The 20,717-nt window shown below is 35.6% G+C and overlaps 2 protein-coding genes across 6 annotated transcripts in view; one reads left to right on the forward strand and one right to left on the reverse strand.

Moving 5' to 3' along the window:
• LOC132152097 (leukocyte immunoglobulin-like receptor subfamily B member 1) overlaps window positions 1-3,119 on the forward strand; it is a 100,450-nt gene extending 97,331 nt beyond the window's left edge. The window contains exons 14-15 of the mRNA XM_059560788.1: window positions 2,748-2,807; window positions 2,953-3,119. Of these exons, the coding sequence (XP_059416771.1) occupies window positions 2,748-2,807; window positions 2,953-3,032 (140 nt within the window). The 3' untranslated portion in view covers window positions 3,033-3,119. The remainder of the gene's footprint in view (window positions 1-2,747; window positions 2,808-2,952) is intronic.
• Window positions 3,120-8,179: 5,060 nt separating this feature from the next.
• The window catches only part of LOC132151902 (Fc receptor-like protein 5), a 628,771-nt gene continuing 616,233 nt past the window's right edge, over window positions 8,180-20,717 (reverse strand). For 3 of the 5 annotated variants that reach the window (XM_059560447.1, XM_059560465.1, XM_059560425.1), the window contains 7 exons: window positions 11,494-11,766; window positions 11,287-11,421; window positions 10,964-11,134; window positions 10,381-10,662; window positions 9,865-10,100; window positions 9,547-9,682; window positions 9,230-9,391 (listed from right to left, as the gene is read on the reverse strand). In XM_059560447.1, the coding sequence (XP_059416430.1) occupies window positions 9,378-9,391; window positions 9,547-9,682; window positions 9,865-10,100; window positions 10,381-10,662; window positions 10,964-11,134; window positions 11,287-11,421; window positions 11,494-11,766 (1,247 nt within the window). In that variant the 3' untranslated portion in view covers window positions 9,230-9,377. Of the gene's footprint in view, window positions 8,276-9,229; window positions 9,392-9,546; window positions 9,683-9,864; window positions 10,101-10,380; window positions 10,663-10,963; window positions 11,135-11,286; window positions 11,422-11,493; window positions 11,767-20,717 lie in introns of those variants that run through there. The other 2 variants (XR_009436453.1, XM_059560440.1) reach the window with 2 other exon arrangements.

Below are 20,717 nucleotides of genomic sequence, written 5' to 3' on the forward strand. Positions count from 1 at the left end.
AGCCCCTCGTGGAAATTAATGGCACAGTGTTTTCATTTTTATTTATCATTATTATTATTTTTTTCCAAACCATTGTTAGATGCAGTGTTTCCTGTAGTTATGCAAAGATTTGGTTTCAAAAACAGTATCAGTAAACAATTTCTTATGGTTTTAAATCTGCATTGAACTTCAAATTCAATCAATCTCAAAGTAAAAGACAGTACTAAAGTCTGGTTTTGTGGTGGATGTGTTCAAATGTGATCATCTTAATTCAAGTGATGAAGGATTTTGAAAGTCTGACAGTGTTGAGCACTACTGTAAGGTTAAACCTGCATGGTGTAAATGTTTGAAAATGATAAACAGTTGAAAATAAACATTCAGTAGAAATTTAGAAAAGTAATCAAAAGTTATCAGTTCCCGAAACTGCTAAGCACTCTGTCACTCTCAAACATGTATGCATGAAGGATATTAAAAGTTGATTTTAAAACTTTTAGATATTCATTGTGTGTTTAGGTGTAAGATCTCGGCCTCCGTCTAGTGTCAGTCAACAGCAGAACAGCAGTCAGTCATCAGAACAGAGCCAGAGTCAAGCGGGAAACAACACACTGCTGTCTGGTCAGTCTTTACCTGTTAACCATAAATAAAACTAAATGACTGGCACAGTGGATAAGACACATGCCTTTGGTGTGAGAGACCCAGGTTCAAATCCACTGTGAGACACCAATGTGTCCCTGAGCAAGACACTTAACCCCTATTTGATCCAGAGGTGTGTGACCGCTGAGATATATAGCAATTGTAAGTTGTTTTAAGCGTCAGCTAAATGTAAATGTAAAACACAATCTGTGATTGAAAACACTTAGAAATAACTTTCAATTGACAAGACAAATCTGACTAAATCATTTATAAAGTGCAATATGATATTTGTGTGACTGACATTTATATTTCAATAAAATGTCATTTGATTTTATTTCATCTTGAATAACTGTCACCGTCCCGTATACGGGACGCCTAAATTTACTTCAATATATTACAATTATATCATAATCTAATCATGACAAACTATATATCGTTGGAAAGGTCTAAGACTCCTAAATAGATATTTGACCACGTTTTGTTGTTAAAAATTATGAAGGAACAGTAAAAGATTAATTTATAAAAAGAGTGCACCTCAAAACATATACATCATAACAGGAGTTCTGACCTTTGTCACAAAAAATCTACTCCGCTTCTTTTTTCCCTATCACATGTTTTAGTAATCATCATAAATTATATATCATTTGAAAGCTTAAATACTCCAAATTCATCCTATGAAAACCATTTTGAAATCGGTTACTGCGTTACCATGGAAATCGTACTTTAAAATCTTTTAGCGTGCTCCTCCCCCTTAGTGGGAGGGGTCATATTCCAAATATATTACGGTCTTTTAGAATCAAACTTTTCACAATCTTGACAAAATACATATCGTTGGAAAGGTCTGAGTCTCAAGATTCCATATTTGGTGGTTATTTTGTCATAGACATAATATTGAGAGAGAAATTGATACATTTGTGACAGAAAAATGCATCCAAAAAATTCAATGGAGTTTCAATGGCACCTGGTGGCTTTTTGTGATATAACGCCTAAACAAAATTGCATATGAACCTACATTTTTTTTATATCAACTTCAAATTTGGAACACAACTTATTTAGACATATGGCTTTAATTTTATAGCAATTTTGGATTAAAACATATTTTATAAAATATTTATTTTATATAAAATATAATAAAAATAAAATAATAAATTTATTTACAGTAAATTTAAACTTCCATAACTTTTTTTTTGCTTTCATTTTTTGAAATGATATAATAATAATCTGCAGATTGTCTTCTTTAAAAAGAGACTAACCTTTGGTCTTTATTCAAAAGCGTGTATGAATTATAACAATTTTAGTTGTGAATAATGTACTTTCACGTCTATGTTCAAAAATGAGGCTGACAGTTAAAGGGTTAAGTAATGCATAACAAAACATATGATATGTAATTTAGAGTTTTAATAGCACAATAGATTTTTAGCTGAATGCTTTATTAATTGTTTTCTGTGGGGTTAAATAAGACAAAATGTTTATTATTATCGCAAATTAATCCATGCATCAATTTATTACAGGAAATGTTCATATTTATGACTCTGTTGATGCAACAGTTAATAAAGACTTCCCCACAGGTAATTAATAATGTTACAGAAAGTACTTATGTCATGTTGATCATTTACTAAGGCAGTAGTTCTTTTATACTCAATACTCAAATCTACAGTATCTTTGTTTTTTTATTTCACTGTCATTAAAAACAAAAGTCTTACTCCTTTCTTTGTCATTCACTGTAGATAGTGTAAGTGAACCTACTGACGTCACATATGCTGAGATTGAACACGAATCTTCAGGGAAACAGAAGAAAAATAAAGAAAACAAAGGTAAACTGAAACAATGGTTTAATGATCATGACAGTAGTGTAGCTAAAGACCTCTGTGGTAAAAAGCCTTTTTGATTTAATTTATCTCACATCAGTAAACCAACACAATGTTTTGTATTTTTCTGAACACCTGTTTGTCTCTGTTAACTGTGAAACCATAAAGGTCATTGCAATATGTTGATTTCAAGGTAAATTGGTAAACAATTAATTATTTTATTCTCTCTGTAGAAGCTGTTGAGATATTATATATTGATGTATTTCATGTCACTGTTGAACACACAGTAAGCACTAGTGATATTAATGTAACTGTTTCATCTTTTAGGGAAAACCAGTGAAGTTTCTGACACCGTTTACTCTAAACTGAACCTGGTGACCCATCAAGGTGAGTGTTAAAGTAAAAACCTCAGTCACAGTTCACAAGGAGCCACTGAAAACTGAATCCACAAGTATCATTGACAATCTAAGAATAAAATAAAATGAGCAATAATGAAAGTTGTTGCATTTTAAATTCATTTCTATATTCTCAGGTGCTGGATCTAGTGATGTGACGTATGCTCAGGTTAATAAATGCCCAGAGGAGAAACTTTCAGTCCCAGGACGCTGGTGAGTTTAGGTGGAGAAGAGCTGGAGAATGAGTAGATCATCAGTGCTTTTATCATCTCTGTGATACTGAGAAATTGATGGCAATATCTGTATTAAACAACCTGGTTTGTTGGTATTAAATATTAGTGATGCAATCCTTCATGTGCTTCAATAGCTATGCATGTTAATATTTAAAAGCAATGAGCTGATTATACACTGGATAAAAACAGGAAAGGTAGATGATCTTTTAGTGCTGCACAGAGTTTATTTTATTAGTTGATACCAGCAGCAGCTCATCATTAGACTGAAAGAGAGACAGAATATTCAGCTTAAGGCCTTTTTCCTGAATGTTGATTGACCAAATTTCCTTTTTTGTGTGTCTTCTTAATTTAAAATGTATTTGTAGCATGGTAATAGACAACCTAGAAATAACAGGCCATTTTAAAATCATGACTTGCTGGTCTGCATGAATTGTATTAAAAGTAAATGTGTATTATATATATAATGTATAAATGTTCATAGAAACAGTTTTTACCATTAAACACGATTGAACAGGGAATTTTAACACATTTAAACAAATTTTCATCATATAAATGACTTCCATATTTTTTTATAATGTCTGAGAGTATTAACCAATCAAAATAACAATCAGAGGAGAAACTTCGGTCTTAGCATGCAGGCGAGTTCAGATTTAAATCGTTCTCTATTCTTAAAGGTCACAGGTTATTGCAGGGAAGTCATGGCCTAATGGTTAGGGATATGGACTTGTAATCCAAAGGTTGTGAGTTTGAGTCTTGGGCTGGCAGGAATTGTAGGTGGGGGAGTGAATGTACAGTGCTCTCTCCACCATCAATACCTCAATGACTGAGGTGCCTTTGACATAAATGGCTGCCCACTGCTCTGGGTGTGTGTTCACAGTGTGTGTGTGTGTTCACGTCTGTGTGTGTGTGCACTTTGGATGGGTTAAATGCAGAGCATGAATTCTGAGCATGCACTTGGCTGTGTCACATCATTACTTGGGAAAGAATAACTGTTGAGCCTTAAGCCTTTTTATTTATTTCATTTTTATTTATTCTTTTATTATTATTTTTTTTTACTGTTGTGAGAGTTTCAGTTTCTCTTTTTTTTATCTTAAATGTATTTATAGCAGGGTTTTCACTGTCATGGTAACATCGTGGAATTTTAAAACAGTGATTTTCAATTCTGGAAAAATAATGGAAATGTTCTAAGTCCAAAAAAGTTATGTTTTCAGAATACAGTTATAAGCTTTATGGACCTTTACATCATTACTTGGGGAAGAAGATAGTTGAGTGTAAAGCCTTTTTTTTTTTTTTACTGTTGTGAAAATTTCAGTTTTGTTTTAAAATGGTTAGAAGAAGTTGTGTTGTAAATGTATATCATTAATGTTGAATTGTTTAGCTATTTTAATTTTAAAATATTCCATTGTTATAAATACCTCTGTGAGTCTAATCTTTCGATTTTAAAACTGCTTCTCTAGTAATGACGAACAACTGAAAAAAGTCATTAAAAGTCATTCACTAGACTTCTGTTGTAGCTTACTTGTTGTTCTTAGAAATTAAAATAATTCACAATTATAATTATAAACTGTATCTTTACTGTAATGTTTATACTTTGTTTATATCTTTATTACAATAAAGCTTTCTTATTTGCAGCCTCCTCTTTCGACATCCAAAATTAAAAAATAAATAAAAATGAAAATTAATTAATAGAACTTCACTGCAGACTGAAAAAAAGCAACGTATATCGAGTTTTAGATGAACCGAGAAAATACACATCAAGTCAAGTCAAAATGGACGAAAGAACTCAAGTTAATGATTTCTGATGAGAACTTGACTGAGATACACATAGAAACAGAAAAATTGTGTGACTGGAGAGAATATCACGGGGAAGTTTTGTCCTCTTACACCCCAAATTGTTGCTAAGTTTCATTTCAGTGACTCCAGTATTACATGTTTTACATTTTTGCAGTAGTCAAGGTTATTGTGATTAGTTTGGTCTGAACTCAACTCTACTTCAACTCAACTTTCCTTTATTGTCATTCTTCCACATACACAGTATACAGGGCCAAGGTGCAAAGACACTGACAAAACAAGTATGCACATGTGTTCATGACAACAGGGATCAGACAGAAGAGCACATTAAATTTAACGAGCAAGAAGCATGACGAGCAGCACAATAAATATAACATGGCATAAGTGTTAAATGAGGTAGAAATGTGACATTGTAGGAATGTAAGAAGTTTAAGAATAAAGTGTACAATTGAGGTGATCAGAGCAGATATTATGTCTGAATATGTGCTTTTGTGAAGTGTGTTTTTGGTGCACATTGAGTGAGTTGAGCTGCCTTTTTGCAGTTTCCGAACCACGCAGTGATGCAGCTGGCAAGGATGTCTCCACAGTTCCTCTGTTGAAGATGGTGAGGATGGGTCCTGGGAGACTGGCTCTCTTCGGCTTTCGCAGGAAGTGAAGACATTGTTGCGCCTTCTTCACAGTGGAGTTGGTGTTGATGGACCAGATGAGGCCGTCAGAAATGTGCACACCAAGAAACTTGGTGCTCCTTGACTCTCTCTACAGCAGAGCCACTGATAAGCTAAAGTCACTGAACAGCATTCTGACATACAAGTCTTTTGTGTCCAGATGTGATAAGATGGAGTGCAGTGTGTAGGAGATAGCTTCATCTGTAGAGAGGTTGGGGCGATGTGCGAATTATAGAGGGTCTAGAAAAGAGGGCAAAGTGGAGTGGATGTGTTTTTTGACCAGAAGTTTAAAGCACCTCATTGTGATGGTCTGATAGTCTCTGCTAGTTGAGGCAGTAACTACATTATAGCAAAATAATCTTTCTCCATTTAAACCATTAAAATAGGTGTTTATTATGATGGATTATAATTTTAAGCTCTAGAAAAAATCAAGGAAAATTTCAGCACTGTCTCATTCATTCTGTGATTCAGTCTAAACTCACCAGTGACCCATAGTGGTTGTGTGTTGCTGTAGTGTGTACTATAGGCAGGTTTTCCTCTCTTTGCTTCACACATAAACTCCTGATAATGATTGCTGTTGTCTGTATATAGTGAAAATGTGCAGTTACATCTAAGTGATCAGTAGTTTTTACACAAGTCTTATAAATTACCTTTGTTGCTATATTCAATGTATTCCAATCGATTACAATCGATACATTTTATGAAACTAGTTCATTCAGATATTATTACATGAAGCACATTATATCTTACCTGATGAAACAGTCAAGGTGAACCCTCTGAATGTCCAGCCTGTAGAGGAACCTTTAACCTAACAGATCAGAGTCACTGGGTCTCCTTCAGTGAAACACTTCTGTGGAGAAACACTTAAAACTGCCTCAGGTTTATCTGAAATACAGAAATCACTCATTAATAACATGTAAAACTGATACTGTCAGTGTAACTTCATCATTGATGTGTGATGTTCGTGATCCTCTTCTCCATAACAGGAGTATTTAACTGCCTCAGTAACTGAATGTGTGTTTAGAAATCAGCACAGTACACCCGACACTTTTATCCAAAGCAACTTACAATTGCTATATATGTCATGTCACACACCTCTGGAGCAACTAGTGTCTTGCTCAGGGACACATTGGTGTCTCACAGTGGATTCAAACCCAGGTCTCTCACACCAAAGGCATCTGTCTTATCCACTGCGCCAACACCACCCATATGTTCCTCTAGTTCACTGAAAACTCGTGTGTTCCTCTAGTTCACTGAAAACATTGTCTGAACCATCTTTATACCAGCTGTACTTCCAGCTAGTGAAGCCTTCACCATCAATGTCACATCTGAGAGTGACTGTCTCTCCTCTGAATACATGTTCATCAGGTTTAATGCTCACTTTGACTTTTGGTCTTTCTGTGCAACAACAATTCACAAAGAAAATAATGTGCTGCTGCTTTTAATCCAGATCCATCTAGTCACCTTTTAGAAGCTGCGGTCTTGTTACCGCCTCAATACACCGGCCAATACTGCTGTTAAATGTGGAGTTCAAACATCAGCCATCAGGCTACTGGGAAGATGGTCATCCTCTGCATTCGAACCATAACTAGACCTGAACCACAAACCATCTCAAAGGTTCAGCAAATAATTTCAAGCTGTCCTCAAGGTAATCTATATGCAATTAATGGTGGTATAAGCCCCATACATATTACTTCCAACAACCTCTATGGTTTACTGCAGCTTAATTTAGCCTTTCTTTCTGTGGCCTGTCTTTTGTGGCCTTCCCCTCTGTTACCTATCTTGTGGTATTTTTTTCCTTCATGGTCTATTTACATGGCCTTCCTCTCTGTGCCTACTGAGGCATTTCATTCTACTGCCTCTTGGCTTTCTCACTATGGCCCATCTGGACATCTGCATCTGTGGCCTATCTAGGCCTTTTTTTACTCAGAAGCCTTTGTGGCTTTTCTTTAAGGCCTATCAAGGCCTTTCCCAATCTCAGTATAGTCTCTCTGGCCTATCGTGATATAATCTGATACATTCTTAAATGCTTGTTATACTCACTTTAATTATGACTAATCAAACCTTTTCTTTTGTCCATATGTTCTAGGATCTTGTAAGAAGTACTTTGTCTGGTGGCTATTTAATATTTTTTTCTTTTGGGGTAGGCTCTGCCCTGCCTTTGTCTTCGGCAGGAATAGCTGGAATCTACAACGTCTAATTCTAGCTACGGATGGGGCCTCCGCCAAAATAATTATGTTCTTTGTATTGGTTTTGTAAATAAATAATCTTGAGTTTTATCTCACCTCCTGAGTCTTTCTGGTAGAACTGTTTAGAGAAAGAGAACAAAGACAAACTCTTTCTAACTGTGTACTAGTGAATATTACAGCAACAGTTATGATGAGTGTAAAACAAACCAACAGAACTGATTCAACAAAGCACAAAACTGAATGACTGAACAAACACACTGATCTACAACACAACAGAGTGTATTTCTCTTCACAAACAGCACTAACTGCACACTTCCTCTCTCAAAATCATCTCTCACGCTTACAGTATTTCCTCGACTAGAGCTGGGCTTGAAACTCAGAGAGCAGTGAGAAAAGAAAAAAACACGAAATAACTTGATCCTTTTTATAATATAATAGTAATCAATATATTGAAATACATAGAGAGAATAGTACTCGAGAGCACAAGAAGTTGACTGAGCTCCATACTGACTGAATGATGACAGACAGTTAAAGACACAAACTGTGTTAAAGTCTCAAGACTTCCTGAAACCTGCAGTCGATCTTTAGAAACATCAGGACAGATTCTGATTCAATTCTCATGTGTGACAGAAAATCTTTTGATCTATCGTATCTATCTGTCCACTGTCATGAGCAACAACAAGTATTAGGAAATATTAGACCACAGAATTGCTAAATTAAGCAGTCAGAATTCAGTATTGCAGAGAGTTGTGTAGAAATGTACCATCATTAATTTTTATAATATACCATGTGCATCTTAAACTACAGGTTCTCTTATGAACAACAGCTCAGTGTCTGTAGTCTCACGAGCCATAAATACAAGATAACAGTAACATCAGAACAACAAAGTAATTCATAGTCCAGTAAGTTATTTCAGTGAACACTTCTACTGATGAGTGTTTCTAACGTCTCATACGAGTCATTTATTCAGGAATTGATTTCAGTTGTCACATTGTATTTTGCTGGTATTATTTTTATGTACATACTGTAATAATTTATGTAGATTACAGTATAATAATTGTCATGTAAAACCTGATTGACTCATACTGTAGGTCATGGTTCTTTTTTTGGTTCTTTGTTTTTACTGTGACACTGCAAGAATGTTTTAACAAAGCATCAGCTCCAAAATATTTTAAAAGGCACTACTTTTTTATTTTAAGAAAGAAAATATAAACAGTTCAAAATATGAAAAACCTACAGAGAGCGTTGCAGCAATACAAGTCATAGAGATACTAAAGAATAAAGAAATAAACATGCATACAAATGACACATTCATGTGGTTATAAAGCAGGCAAACATCACAGAGGCTACATAACATAGATGCACTAAGACTTATACTATAAAGATTGAACTTTATTACAATATTAAAGCAGAACAAAATAAAAACATTAAACTTTGACTTTCATGATACAATAATACTGAAAAGCAGTAATGTAAGATACAGTAAGCTTCCAAACCTTTATGAGCATACAGTTTAGTTTGAGTCACTGTGTCATCAACATAAATCAGATAATCTTTTAGCAATAACAAAAAAGAAAATGTATGTAATACCAAGTAAAATCAAGTTCTGCTCTACATGTATTCTTGTTGAATATCCAGTTTCACTCAGAAGTCCAAGGGTTTGAAGTTCTGGTTCATGTTGAATCTAACAACCATTAGCTGCAAGTCAAAGGAGGACAGTGGTGCATGCACACAAACACAAATGTTAATCTGACCACATGAACATTCAGCCAAACAGCATTAATGATATTACTAATATTTGCTCAGTAAAATATGATTATAATGACATGTAATAAATCATTCAGCTGTTATACCTCTCATCCTGCAGCACTTGAAGATCAGCACGACTGTCACTAGCAGATATGGACAAACTGCCAGTACAGAACTGAGTGTGTGGAGGACAGAGATCTGAGATTCTGAATGAGAAACTGAAAAAGAGACACACAAACACTTTTGATCACTATATCTGAACAAGAGCATATGAAGAAGTAAATCAGCTCACGGTTTCAATGACTTGAAAAGCAGGAACACAAAATCACTTTATCCTAATCATAATATAAGAGCAAGTAACATCTATAAATTATAGAGGAATATTTCAACAGTGTTTATTGATGTACAGTCTCACCTGTGACTGAGATCCAGCTCTTGGGTGACTCTCCTCTCTCTGGGTGTTTGCAGTAGTAGAAACCCTCATGTGACTTTGAGACAGTAGAGATGATCATCTCTGTAGTTTGACTCTGGATGAGTGATCCATCTTTATAGAAATCAGCTCTGAGGATTGGTGGAGTTGAATGTTCATATAAACAGCGTAGAGTCAGAGAATCTCCTTCAGTCACAGGATGAACAGGACTCTCCAGAATCACACCAGCTACACAAACAGAGGAAATGTGTGCTAATAGTATATAGCAACTATATGGTAAAAAATGTAATAATAATAATAATAATCTTCATCATCATCATAAAAAAGGTTTTTATTTTCTTACAAAACTATATTTTGGTATCTCTTGACCATTGAGTGTTTGTTTGTAGTGCAGACTGACATGTCATGTTTTTATTTAATGAACTGCTTTCTGTACTGCATTTTAAATGAAAAAAATAGTTTAACAAAATCAGAAATGAAAAAATAAAATACAGAAACTCAGACTCACGGTGTACAGTGATATTAACAGGATGACTGATCTCTCCAGATTCTGACTGACACCAGTACACTCCAGTGTGTGATATGCTGGTGGAGTTGATTGTACATGTAGATCCTGTTTGTGATCCCCACAGTGATGATGAACAATCTTCCAGTCCCCAAATGTCAGAGTATCTTCTCACTGTCCATCTATCAGAGTTACTCTGGTCCTCACAGCTCAGAGAGAGAGAGACAGATGTGAAGTGTTGAGTTCTGCTGGGACTGATGATCAGAGAGACTGGAGGAGAAACACCTGAGAAGACAATTACAGTATGGATATCAAGAGTTTTATTGATTTAAAACTTTACACAATGTACGTTTCAAAACAAAATAACGTTTGCAACATATTTGTTATTCTGCCATTAACCGAGTTGCCGCTGTCCCCTTCCTCTACCGTTGTTTTAATCTCTGCTAGAAGAGAAAGCATCTTTCTCCACTGACACAATTCAGTAGTAACCTTGTATTGTGACAGAATCAAATTTCATAACAAATCATGCTCTTAAAAGATCAAGTAAAATTTCAGAAGAATTTCATTTCATTCAGTCTGAACTCACCAGTGACCCATAGTGGTTGTTTGTTGCTGTACCATGTGTTATAGGTTAGTTTTCCTCTCTCTGCTCTGCACACATAAACTCCTGTGTGATTCAGAGCAGCAGAACTGACCGTGTAGTTTCCTCCAGCTCCTCTGCTGCTGTCTGAGAGCAGCTTATGACGATTCCTGTAGTCTGTAAAAAGTGAAAGTGTAGAGTTACCTCAAGAAATGATGAGTCATATTTACATGAGACTTTTAAATTACCTTTGACTGTATATTAAGTATTCAGACTAGTTTAAAACCAGTCCATTCAGATATAATCACATGAAACACATTATATCTTACCTGATGAAACAGTAACAGTAAACCAGTTGAATGTCCAGCCTGTAGAGGAGTCTTTAACCTCACAGATCAGAGTCACTGGATCTCCTTCAGTCAACCACTTCTGTGGAGCAACACTTAAAACTAGTCTGGGTTTATCTGAAATACAGAAATCACTCATTAATAACATGTAAAACTTGTGTGTGTTTATGAAGAGATGATCAAACTCACCTGATACTGTCAGTGTAACTTCATCACTGATGTTTGATGTTCGCGATCCTCCTTTCTCTGCTCCATAACAGGAGTATTTACCTGCGTCAGACTCAGTAACAGAACTGAATGTGTGTTCCTCTAGTTCACTTAAAACACTGACTGAACTGTCTTTATTCCAGTTGTACTTCCAGCTAGAGACTCCTTCACCATCAATGTCACATCTGAGAGTGACTGTCTCTCCTCTGAATACATGTTCATCAGGTTTAATGCTCACTTTGGCTTTTGGTCTCTCTGTAAAATGACAACAATTCACAATAAAATGAATGATTTTCATCATAAAATCTTGTCTTCTCATTGTTTTATAATTACTGTACTTTGATTTCATTTTCATTTGTTGTCACACCTCAGTCTTAAAATGGTGCATTTATAATCATAATAAAATGTATCACTTATTTCTCAACTCTCAGTTGGTTTGTAAGTTACTGCAGAAGCAATCGTATGTGATGAAATACATGAAACAAATTCACTCAACTTTAGTTTGTCCAGAGTAGATGTTTGAAATCAGCACTAAAACACAAAGAGAAAAACTCATTAAATTGTAAACACTGAGCTGATCATTTATGTATATATTATATATTTTGTCATTTATAATTTATAATTTATAATTTTGAGCGAATTTCATCTGAGCACAGATTATTTTGATCTAGTAAAAAGAAATCTGATTTAAAACATGCTAAAATAATAAAAATCTTGATCTCTCTAGATTGAGCTTTGAGTGAGTTTCAGTTTTAAGGAAGCTAAAAAAAAAGGAAGAAAAAAAAGTTAATTGCACAGAATAATAAAAACAAAAGATTAATGAAATTATACTAACAGTGGAAATGTTTCCAGATAAACAATAAAACATCTGACAGATAGCAGAGTTATCTGAATATTTATTAGACAACATGGACAATAACTGCAAAATAAACCAACCATTACAAAGCACTAAACTGAATAAACAAACACGCTGATCTACGTCACAGCAGAGTGCATTCTCTCTCACAAACAGCACTAACTGCACACTTCCTCTCTCAAACTCATCTTTCACTCATATATCATGAACTAGACCTGGATTTTAAACTCTTAAAACTCTTATATATATATACATATATATACAGGAATACTGAATGTTTACATAATTTGCAATTAACACCTACTGAAATACATAGACAGAAAATAATACTCACAGAGCACAAGAGGAAGTTGACTGAGCTCCATACTGATTGAATGATGACAGATAGTTAAAGACACAGACTGTGTTGAAGCCTCAAGACTTCCTGAAACCTTAAACTTCAGGACAGATTCAATGTGCACAAATGTACCTCGTGAATAATCAATAATCAGTTGATAATGTTGTTATCTTTTAACGTGTATTCAGAAAATGTCAGATTAACAAGCAAATTTTCTATAGGAACGCTGTTATAAGCCATTCAGTATTGTCTTGACTTATTAATGAAAATGTTGTCATTAATCAATTACCCACATGTCGTTCCAAACCCTTAAAAGCTTCATTCATCTTTGAAACTAAATTTAAGATATTTTGGATGAAAACCAGGAGGCTTGTTACATTGTCAAAGTCCAGAAAAACTATGAAAGACATCGTCAGAATAGTCCAATCTGCCATCAGTGGTTCAGCCGTAACAATATGAAGTGACTAGAATACTGTTTGTAAGTGAAGAAAACCTCTGTGTCTCTCCACATCCCTCAAACTGCCTATGATCTTCTAACTTCTTTCACAGCACATGCTTGCGGCGTGGCTTACACAGAAGAGCATAGGCAGTATGAGTGATATGGAGAAATACAGTGGAGACTGTTGACAAAGGAATTGTTGAATAAATTTTTGTTTTCTTCGCTTACAAACAGTATTCTTGTCGCTTCATACCCTTACGGTTGAACCAATGATGGCTGATGAACTATTCTGATGATGCTTTTCATAATTTTATGGACCTTGACAGTGTAACTTACCTGGCAGTCAATGGGAGAGTCATAAGTTTCCCGGTTTTTATCCAAAATATCTTAAATTGTGTTCAGAAGTCAAATAAAGCTTTTACGGGTTTGGAACGACATAGGGGTAAATGATTTATCACAACATTTTCCTTTTGGGATGGAGTATACCTTTAAGTATTAATGAAAATATACTTTACGTGTGAAATTAAATCCACCAGTAGGTGGCAGCAAGTCACTGTTAATAAGTGAGTCATTGCGATTGAACCAAATCATTTAAATGGTTGATTCATTCAGGAACAAAACAGCATCATATTGCTCAGAGACGCAAACTGGAATTATATTTGTTGTCGAAATAGAGCAAAAACAGTCAATATTGTGTCTAAAACGTAAGTGTCCTAATATTAAACTCTTGTTTATTGAACTGATGTATAAAATCACATACACATTTATCATTCTGCTTTTTCATGGAAAAAAACTTCAGTCTTCGCGTGATACTGGTGAATATAAATAAATAAAATACTTACTATAAATACATTTCTGCCCCCATATCTTGAATTTTGTCTTCATTCTAAACGTGTTTTAATAAACTGAATCATGCAGTGAAAGAATGCACACTGGTCTAACCTACTAGACTTCCTATAACCGTAGCTAAACTTTTGCTAACTTTGGTAGCTCTCATGAGTCATGGATGTTAGCAAGAAAATTTTACAATATTTGTCTTTTGGAAAATTAGCTGTAAATTCGAGGCACATGAAGCTTAATCTTTTATCACCACTCTCCTCCACACCAAGACAAATTCAATTTAATTCAAGTTTAATTGTATAGTGCTTTTTACGATGCAAATCATTGCAAAGCAACTTCACAGAAAATTAAGTTTCTGCAATATTTAGTAGTAGCGTATCGGTGGTGACTGTCAGTTTATGTGCTTATGACAGAAATTTTCTGGAAAAAAATTATACATGATGTAGTCAACCAGACGATAAACACTATTAACAGCAATTATTATATGATGCAATCATACTTGTAGCAATATATGGTAGTTCTGTATGTTTTAGGGTTAGCATCATCTGAGGGGTTAGCAGCATCATCTCTTCTCAGGTGTTTTCGATCCAGACTGGAGCTTGTGTAAATCCTAGTTAGCACGAGATGTATATCCCATGGCAAAACAGAGAAACTAATAGAGACATAATTAGCGTAGCTAAAAGTACAGCGTTTTGTGACCTTGGTGAGCATGATGGATTGTAGCATGGTATAAGGCTAGCTAGGTATGCAGGAGGTAAACCGTTTAGGGCCTTATAGGTAAATAATAATAATTTGTAACTGATAAGAAACTTAATAGGTAGCCAGTGCAGAGACTGTAAAATTGGGGGAATATGATCATATTTTCTTGACCTTGTAAGGACTCAAGCCGCTGCAATTTGGACTACTTGTAGCTTGTTTATTGAAGATGCAGGACAACCACCTAGAAGTGCATTACAATAGTCCAGTCTAGAGGTCATGAATGCATGAATTAGCTTTTGGTCATCCAATCTTTTAAATTTTTAACACACTCTGTTAGCTTAGATAATCTTGAAGTTTCATCTGGTCTCGTTGAGATATATAGTTGAGTAACATCAGCATAACAGTGGAAACTAATCCCGTATTTTCTAATAATATTACCAAGGTGCAACATGTATATTGAAAATAGCAGAGGACCTAGGACAGATCCTTGTGGCACTACATATTTTACTGCTGATAAATGAGATGACTCCCCATTTAAATAAACAAAATGGTAGCGGTCGGACAGGTAGGATCTAAACCATCTTAGATCCTCTCCTTGAATACCTGTATAGTTTTGTAATCAATCTATGAGTATGTCATGATCTATGGTGTCAAACATAGCACTAAGATCAAGTAAAACTAGAAATGAGATGCAGCCTTGATCTGATGCAAGAAGCAAGTCATTTGTAATTTTAACAAGTGCAGTTTCTGTGCTATGGTGGGGCCTGAAACCTGACTGAAATTCTTCATACAGATCGTTTTTTAGGAAGGAGCACAATTGAGCAGACACAACTTTTAAAAAAAGTTTTAGACATAAATGGAAGATTTAAAATGGTCCTATAAATTGCCAGTTCACTAGGATCTAGTTGTGGTTTCTTAATAAGAGGCTTAATAACCACCAGCTTGAATGGTTTTGGGATGTGACCTAAATATAATCACAAGTTAATAATATTGAGAAGCAGTTCTTTGCCTACAGTTAACAACTCTTTCAGTAATTTAGTGGGTACAGGATCTTATAAACATGTTGTTGGTTTAGACGCAGTGATACATTTATTTAGGTCTTCCAGTCCTATAGTTGTAATGCACTGCAGTTTTTCGTTAGGTGCAATGGAAGAAACTGAAGTTTTAGACACTGTAGAATCTACATTTGTTATTGTATTTCTGATGTTATCTATTTTATCAGTGAAGAAATTCATAAAGTCATTACTATTAAACGTTGATGGAATATTTGAATGGGGTGGCGTCTGATTATTTGTTAATCTAGCCACTGTGCTAAATAAAAACCTTGGATTGTTTTGGTTATTTTCAATGAGTTTGTGGATATGCTCGGCCCTGGCAGTTTTTAGAGCCTGTTTATAGCTGGACATACTGTTTTTCCACAGAATTCTAAAAATGTCCAAGTTATTTTTTTTTTCAATTTTGCCATTTGGGGAAGTCGTAGCCTAATGGTTAGAGAGTCGGACTTGCAATCGAAGGGTTGTGAGTTTGAGTCTCGGGCCGGCAGGAATTGTAGCTGGGGGGAGTGCATGTACAGTGCTCTTTCCACCTTCAATACCATGACTGAGGTGCCCTTGAGCAAGGCACTGAACCCTCAACTGCACTTTGGATGGGTTAAAAGCAGAGCACGAATTCTGAGCATGGGTCACCATACTTGGTGGTATTTCACGTCACTTTCTTTCACTTTTCTCAAGACTACAAGTTTCTTTCTTGAGAGAGTGGATTTTACTGTTATACCATGGCAGAGTATATTTTTCTCTGAACTTTTTCAATTTAATGACCTCTAATGTATTAGAGAAAATAGTGCCCGTGTTCCCAGTCATTTCGTCAAGTTTGTGTATTTTGGGGAAAACATAGCAATTGAGATAAATCAGGCAGGTTATTTGTGAATCTGTCTTTGGTGGCTGGAACAATAGTTCTGCCCAGACGGTAACGCTGGTATATAGTATATACGCCATATAGTTCATTTCATTGATACATAGTATGCACGATACAAGGAAATGTTCGGTAACAGAATCACTTTGATGGTACGATCTCTATATCAGTAAGATCGATTCCATGTGATATAATTAAATCTAGTATATGATTAAAATGATGAGTGGGCCCGGTGACTCCAAAAGTGTTTATTAGGTCAGTAAATGCAAATCCTAATGCATTATTTGTATTATCAACATGAGTGTTAAAATCTCTGACAATAAGCGCTTTATCAACTGTAACCAAAAGATCTGATAGGAAATCTGCTAATTATTTTAAGAATTTTGCATACGGCCCTGGTGGTCTATACACAGTAGCCAGAGCAAGAGATACAATAGATTTCTTTTGCATATCTGACAGTGCAACATTAAGCAAAAGTATTTCGAATGAGTTAAACCTGTATCCTGTTTTCTGGGTAACATTGAGAAGATCACTATATATTGTTGCAACACCTCCCCCATGACCAGTCTGACGGGGCTCGTGCTTATAACAGTAATTTGGTGGAGTTGTCACAAATAAGGAGAGAGGACCCAAAAGCAGAAGGCGATTTGACAATGCTTTAATGATGAGACTCAGTACTAGAAGGGGACACAGGTGGCCGTCGAGGCGGAATAATCCAACATAAAGTCTGATTAGTAATATAGGTAGTAATTCCAACAGAAGGTAGCCTCAGCAAAAAAAGGAACAAAGTCTTTCAGCAGTAATGCAACAGAAATACGCGGTCAGGACCGGCCCACGAAAACCCCTGGAGGCTGAGAGAGAGAGCGGCTGGGTGCGTTCAGAGCACGGATACACCAACCGTGGACCACTCACGTAACTGGAGGATGAACAGAGCAGAGGCGAGGTAATCATGCTGTTAATCAGGTACACGTATCAGACGGGACACGACACGACTGGACAAAGCAGAGGTAAGGAGGCTGGTTATGGGTACGTAACATCAGGCAATAATCTGACAAAGAACAGAGGAAAGGAAAGCCTAGAAATAGAGAGTCTAATCAGAAAAGGTAGGAAACAGGTGCGGAGAGAGCGCCGAGATGAGATGATGGAAAGCAGCTGAAGATGAGTGGGATAATGAGCTAGGGTGTGTGTGCGTGGAATGAAATGCTAATGAGAGAGAGAGGAGAGAGAGAGAGAGAGAGAGAGAGAGAGAGGGAGAGAGAGAATACCAGGATCATGACAGGAATAGACTCATTTAGTCCAATATAATCATTTGGTTTTAGCCAGGTTTCAGTCAAGCAGAGTTCATCAAAACTATTATCTGTGATAATTTCATTTACAATAACTGCTATGGGTGTGAGTAATTTAATGTTTATGAGCCCAAATAAAATAAAAAAATGTTTTTGATCATTTATTTTAAATATTTCTGTTTTAATCACGATAAGATTTTTTCTAGATCCTACATTAAATTTATATTTTGACCCAACTATTCGGGAAACGGACACAGTCTTAATAGATTGGACAGCGCAAGTACTTCTATCATTTAAGTGGGTAGAACAAAAGTCATCATAGTACTTATTTGAGAATCGGCTTACTAGTAATATGGAGGAAAGTGTCCTGGAGATGCTGTCCAGGAGGAGTTCCGCTTCGACTCTGCTGAGATGCAGGCCATCAGTGCGAAAAAGCCTAGAACGCTCCCAGAATTATTAACAAAGAGCAGTTTCTGTTCTTTACACTATGATAATAAACATTAATTCAAATCAAAAATTCTTCTGAACCTTTCTTGTCCTCGCCACCAGCGTCGTGTTGCCCACCTACTTGATCAGGCTCCTGAAGTCCCTCTTCAGCATCTCACAGCATAGCATTCCATCTCACAGAGGGGAGCAAAGCGGTTCTGGGTGGAGATCGAAGACCGGAGGGGGAGAAGTCGCCCAAGGCCTGGCTCGCGTCCTCCACTGTGGATGCACCCACGGTACGTGGTGTCTCAGCGCCGGAGTGAAGGACATCTGGGAAGATCGTGTCCTGGGTGCACCAGGCCTGTGCAGAGAAAGATACGGAGTAGAAGTGGTGATACTGTTAGCAGTGCGCTGTATACTTACCCCAGACTTGTGAGTATCAGCCTGGGAGGTTTCCAGTGTGGCTCTACACTCTCTCAGCTGGGCCTGCCTCACCTCCAAGTCGCGAATCTGCTTCTCCACAGCCTCCAGCTCGAATGCAGCTCGAACATGTCCTCACCTGCTCTCAACGGTATTTCATAGAGAACAAATGTAGTAGAAATAAACACATTAAGACTCAACAGAAGCAGAATACTATTATGTTGTAATGTTTGGTTGACCAATCAGCAGAGAGGGTCGTTTCACTCCTGCCCACATGTTGAGATCGAATATTCAAGTTATTCATTTTCTGACCCTGAGCGTAAAAACAAAAAATTAAGTGGAAATCTTTATTTTTCGTTTTGTTTGAACAAATTAAAAATTTGCTTTTTTTTCAGATTTCAATATTACATTTAAAAAAAAATTACGAATGTACGCAGACATGACATGACATCACTGTGGGATCAGATTGTTGACTTGTAATGCTACTGTAATCTACATAAATGATTATATAGATAGTATACAGCAATTCTTGAATTTACATGTTTTGAATCTTGAATCTGTGAATTTCTGTCTCTTGCATCATTTATTAAAATGTTTGTGTCATATTATACCAAAAGAATATGTCTGAGTGAGGGTCAGAAAGACAAACAGTGGTCTGGTTTTATCCAGATGTTTATGAGAGAGCGTTTCTGGACATAGAGGAACATCTGGGCAGCTCCTACCTCGCATTTACCTTAGTTATATTTAGGTTTTAGCCATACCTTAGCTTTTACACCTCCAGCTATGAATTTGCAGTGTTTCCAGATGTTTTAATGCACATCTTGAATTTATGCATAAAAACAACTGGATGGAAACATGAATAGGCCTACTGTTACATTATGTTTAGAATTTATATTATGCCAATGTAATTTAATTATTAAATTGTTCATTCTGTTGAAAAAATGTTTTATAAAAATACACTGAAATAAAAAAATAAAAAATTAAAAAATAAAGTTTGTACAGTCGGGTTTTGAGACATTTGATGAAACTTAAATTTAAAATATAAATATAAATATGTAATTTAATTTTATTTTTGCAAAAATAAAAGACAGAATATGTTTGCAGTTACATATTAACAAGGTCATAGTCAGGTATACTTAATAAAAATAAGAGTAACAGAAAATAAATCTAGCTTATATTGTTGTGTTACTTTTAACCCACCTGTGTGTTACTTTCGTCCCAACCGATGGGGTCAAAAGTAACAATGTGCAACTTATGTTCAAATTGAAATTATACTGAAGCCTTTCTACATTTCTACAAAATACTACCTGGTATTGATAGACCACACTTATGAGTTACTGACCACAGCAGAAATATATCTCTGTCTACAACATTATCTTTTAAAATGATGTTTTTCTGAAAAATGGTACTTTCGCCCCTGCTCTCCCCTATGTGTTTAGCTTTACTAACATTTCTCATTCTGCATGAAGCACTAACAAAACAAGATCCGAAAGCCACTTTGTGATCTTCTCTGCACACTGCATGTGGTTTATATTGCATCATGGCATGAGCAACTTCTTAGTAATTTCTTAGTTAAGTAAACTGTTTTTCTTTGTAAAGTAATTCCTCTTTCACCTTAGTCTTGCAGTTAAATATTGATGCATGTCTGATATAGGCACAACTTTATAAAAATGTTTATAAGAAAAAAAACTGAATAACAGTTTTTACTGACTGTGTCACTAATCAGTCTAAAGAGACCAGCTTAGTCTGATTCTACAACAAATGACTTGAGTCGGTCCTTTTTAATCTAGATAATTTATATACAGAAAGTATTCAGACCCCCTTAAATTTTTACCCCTTTGTTATATTGCAGCCATTTTCTAAAATTATTTAAATTCATTTTTTTCCCTCATTAATGTACATACAGCACCCCATATTGACAGAAAAACACAGAATTGTTGAATTTTTGGCTGATTTATTAAAAAGGAAAAACTGAAATATCACATGGTAATA

Source organism: Carassius carassius, chromosome 1 (genome assembly GCF_963082965.1).
Source record: "Carassius carassius chromosome 1, fCarCar2.1, whole genome shotgun sequence".
Taxonomy (NCBI): Eukaryota; Metazoa; Chordata; class Actinopteri; order Cypriniformes; family Cyprinidae; genus Carassius; species Carassius carassius.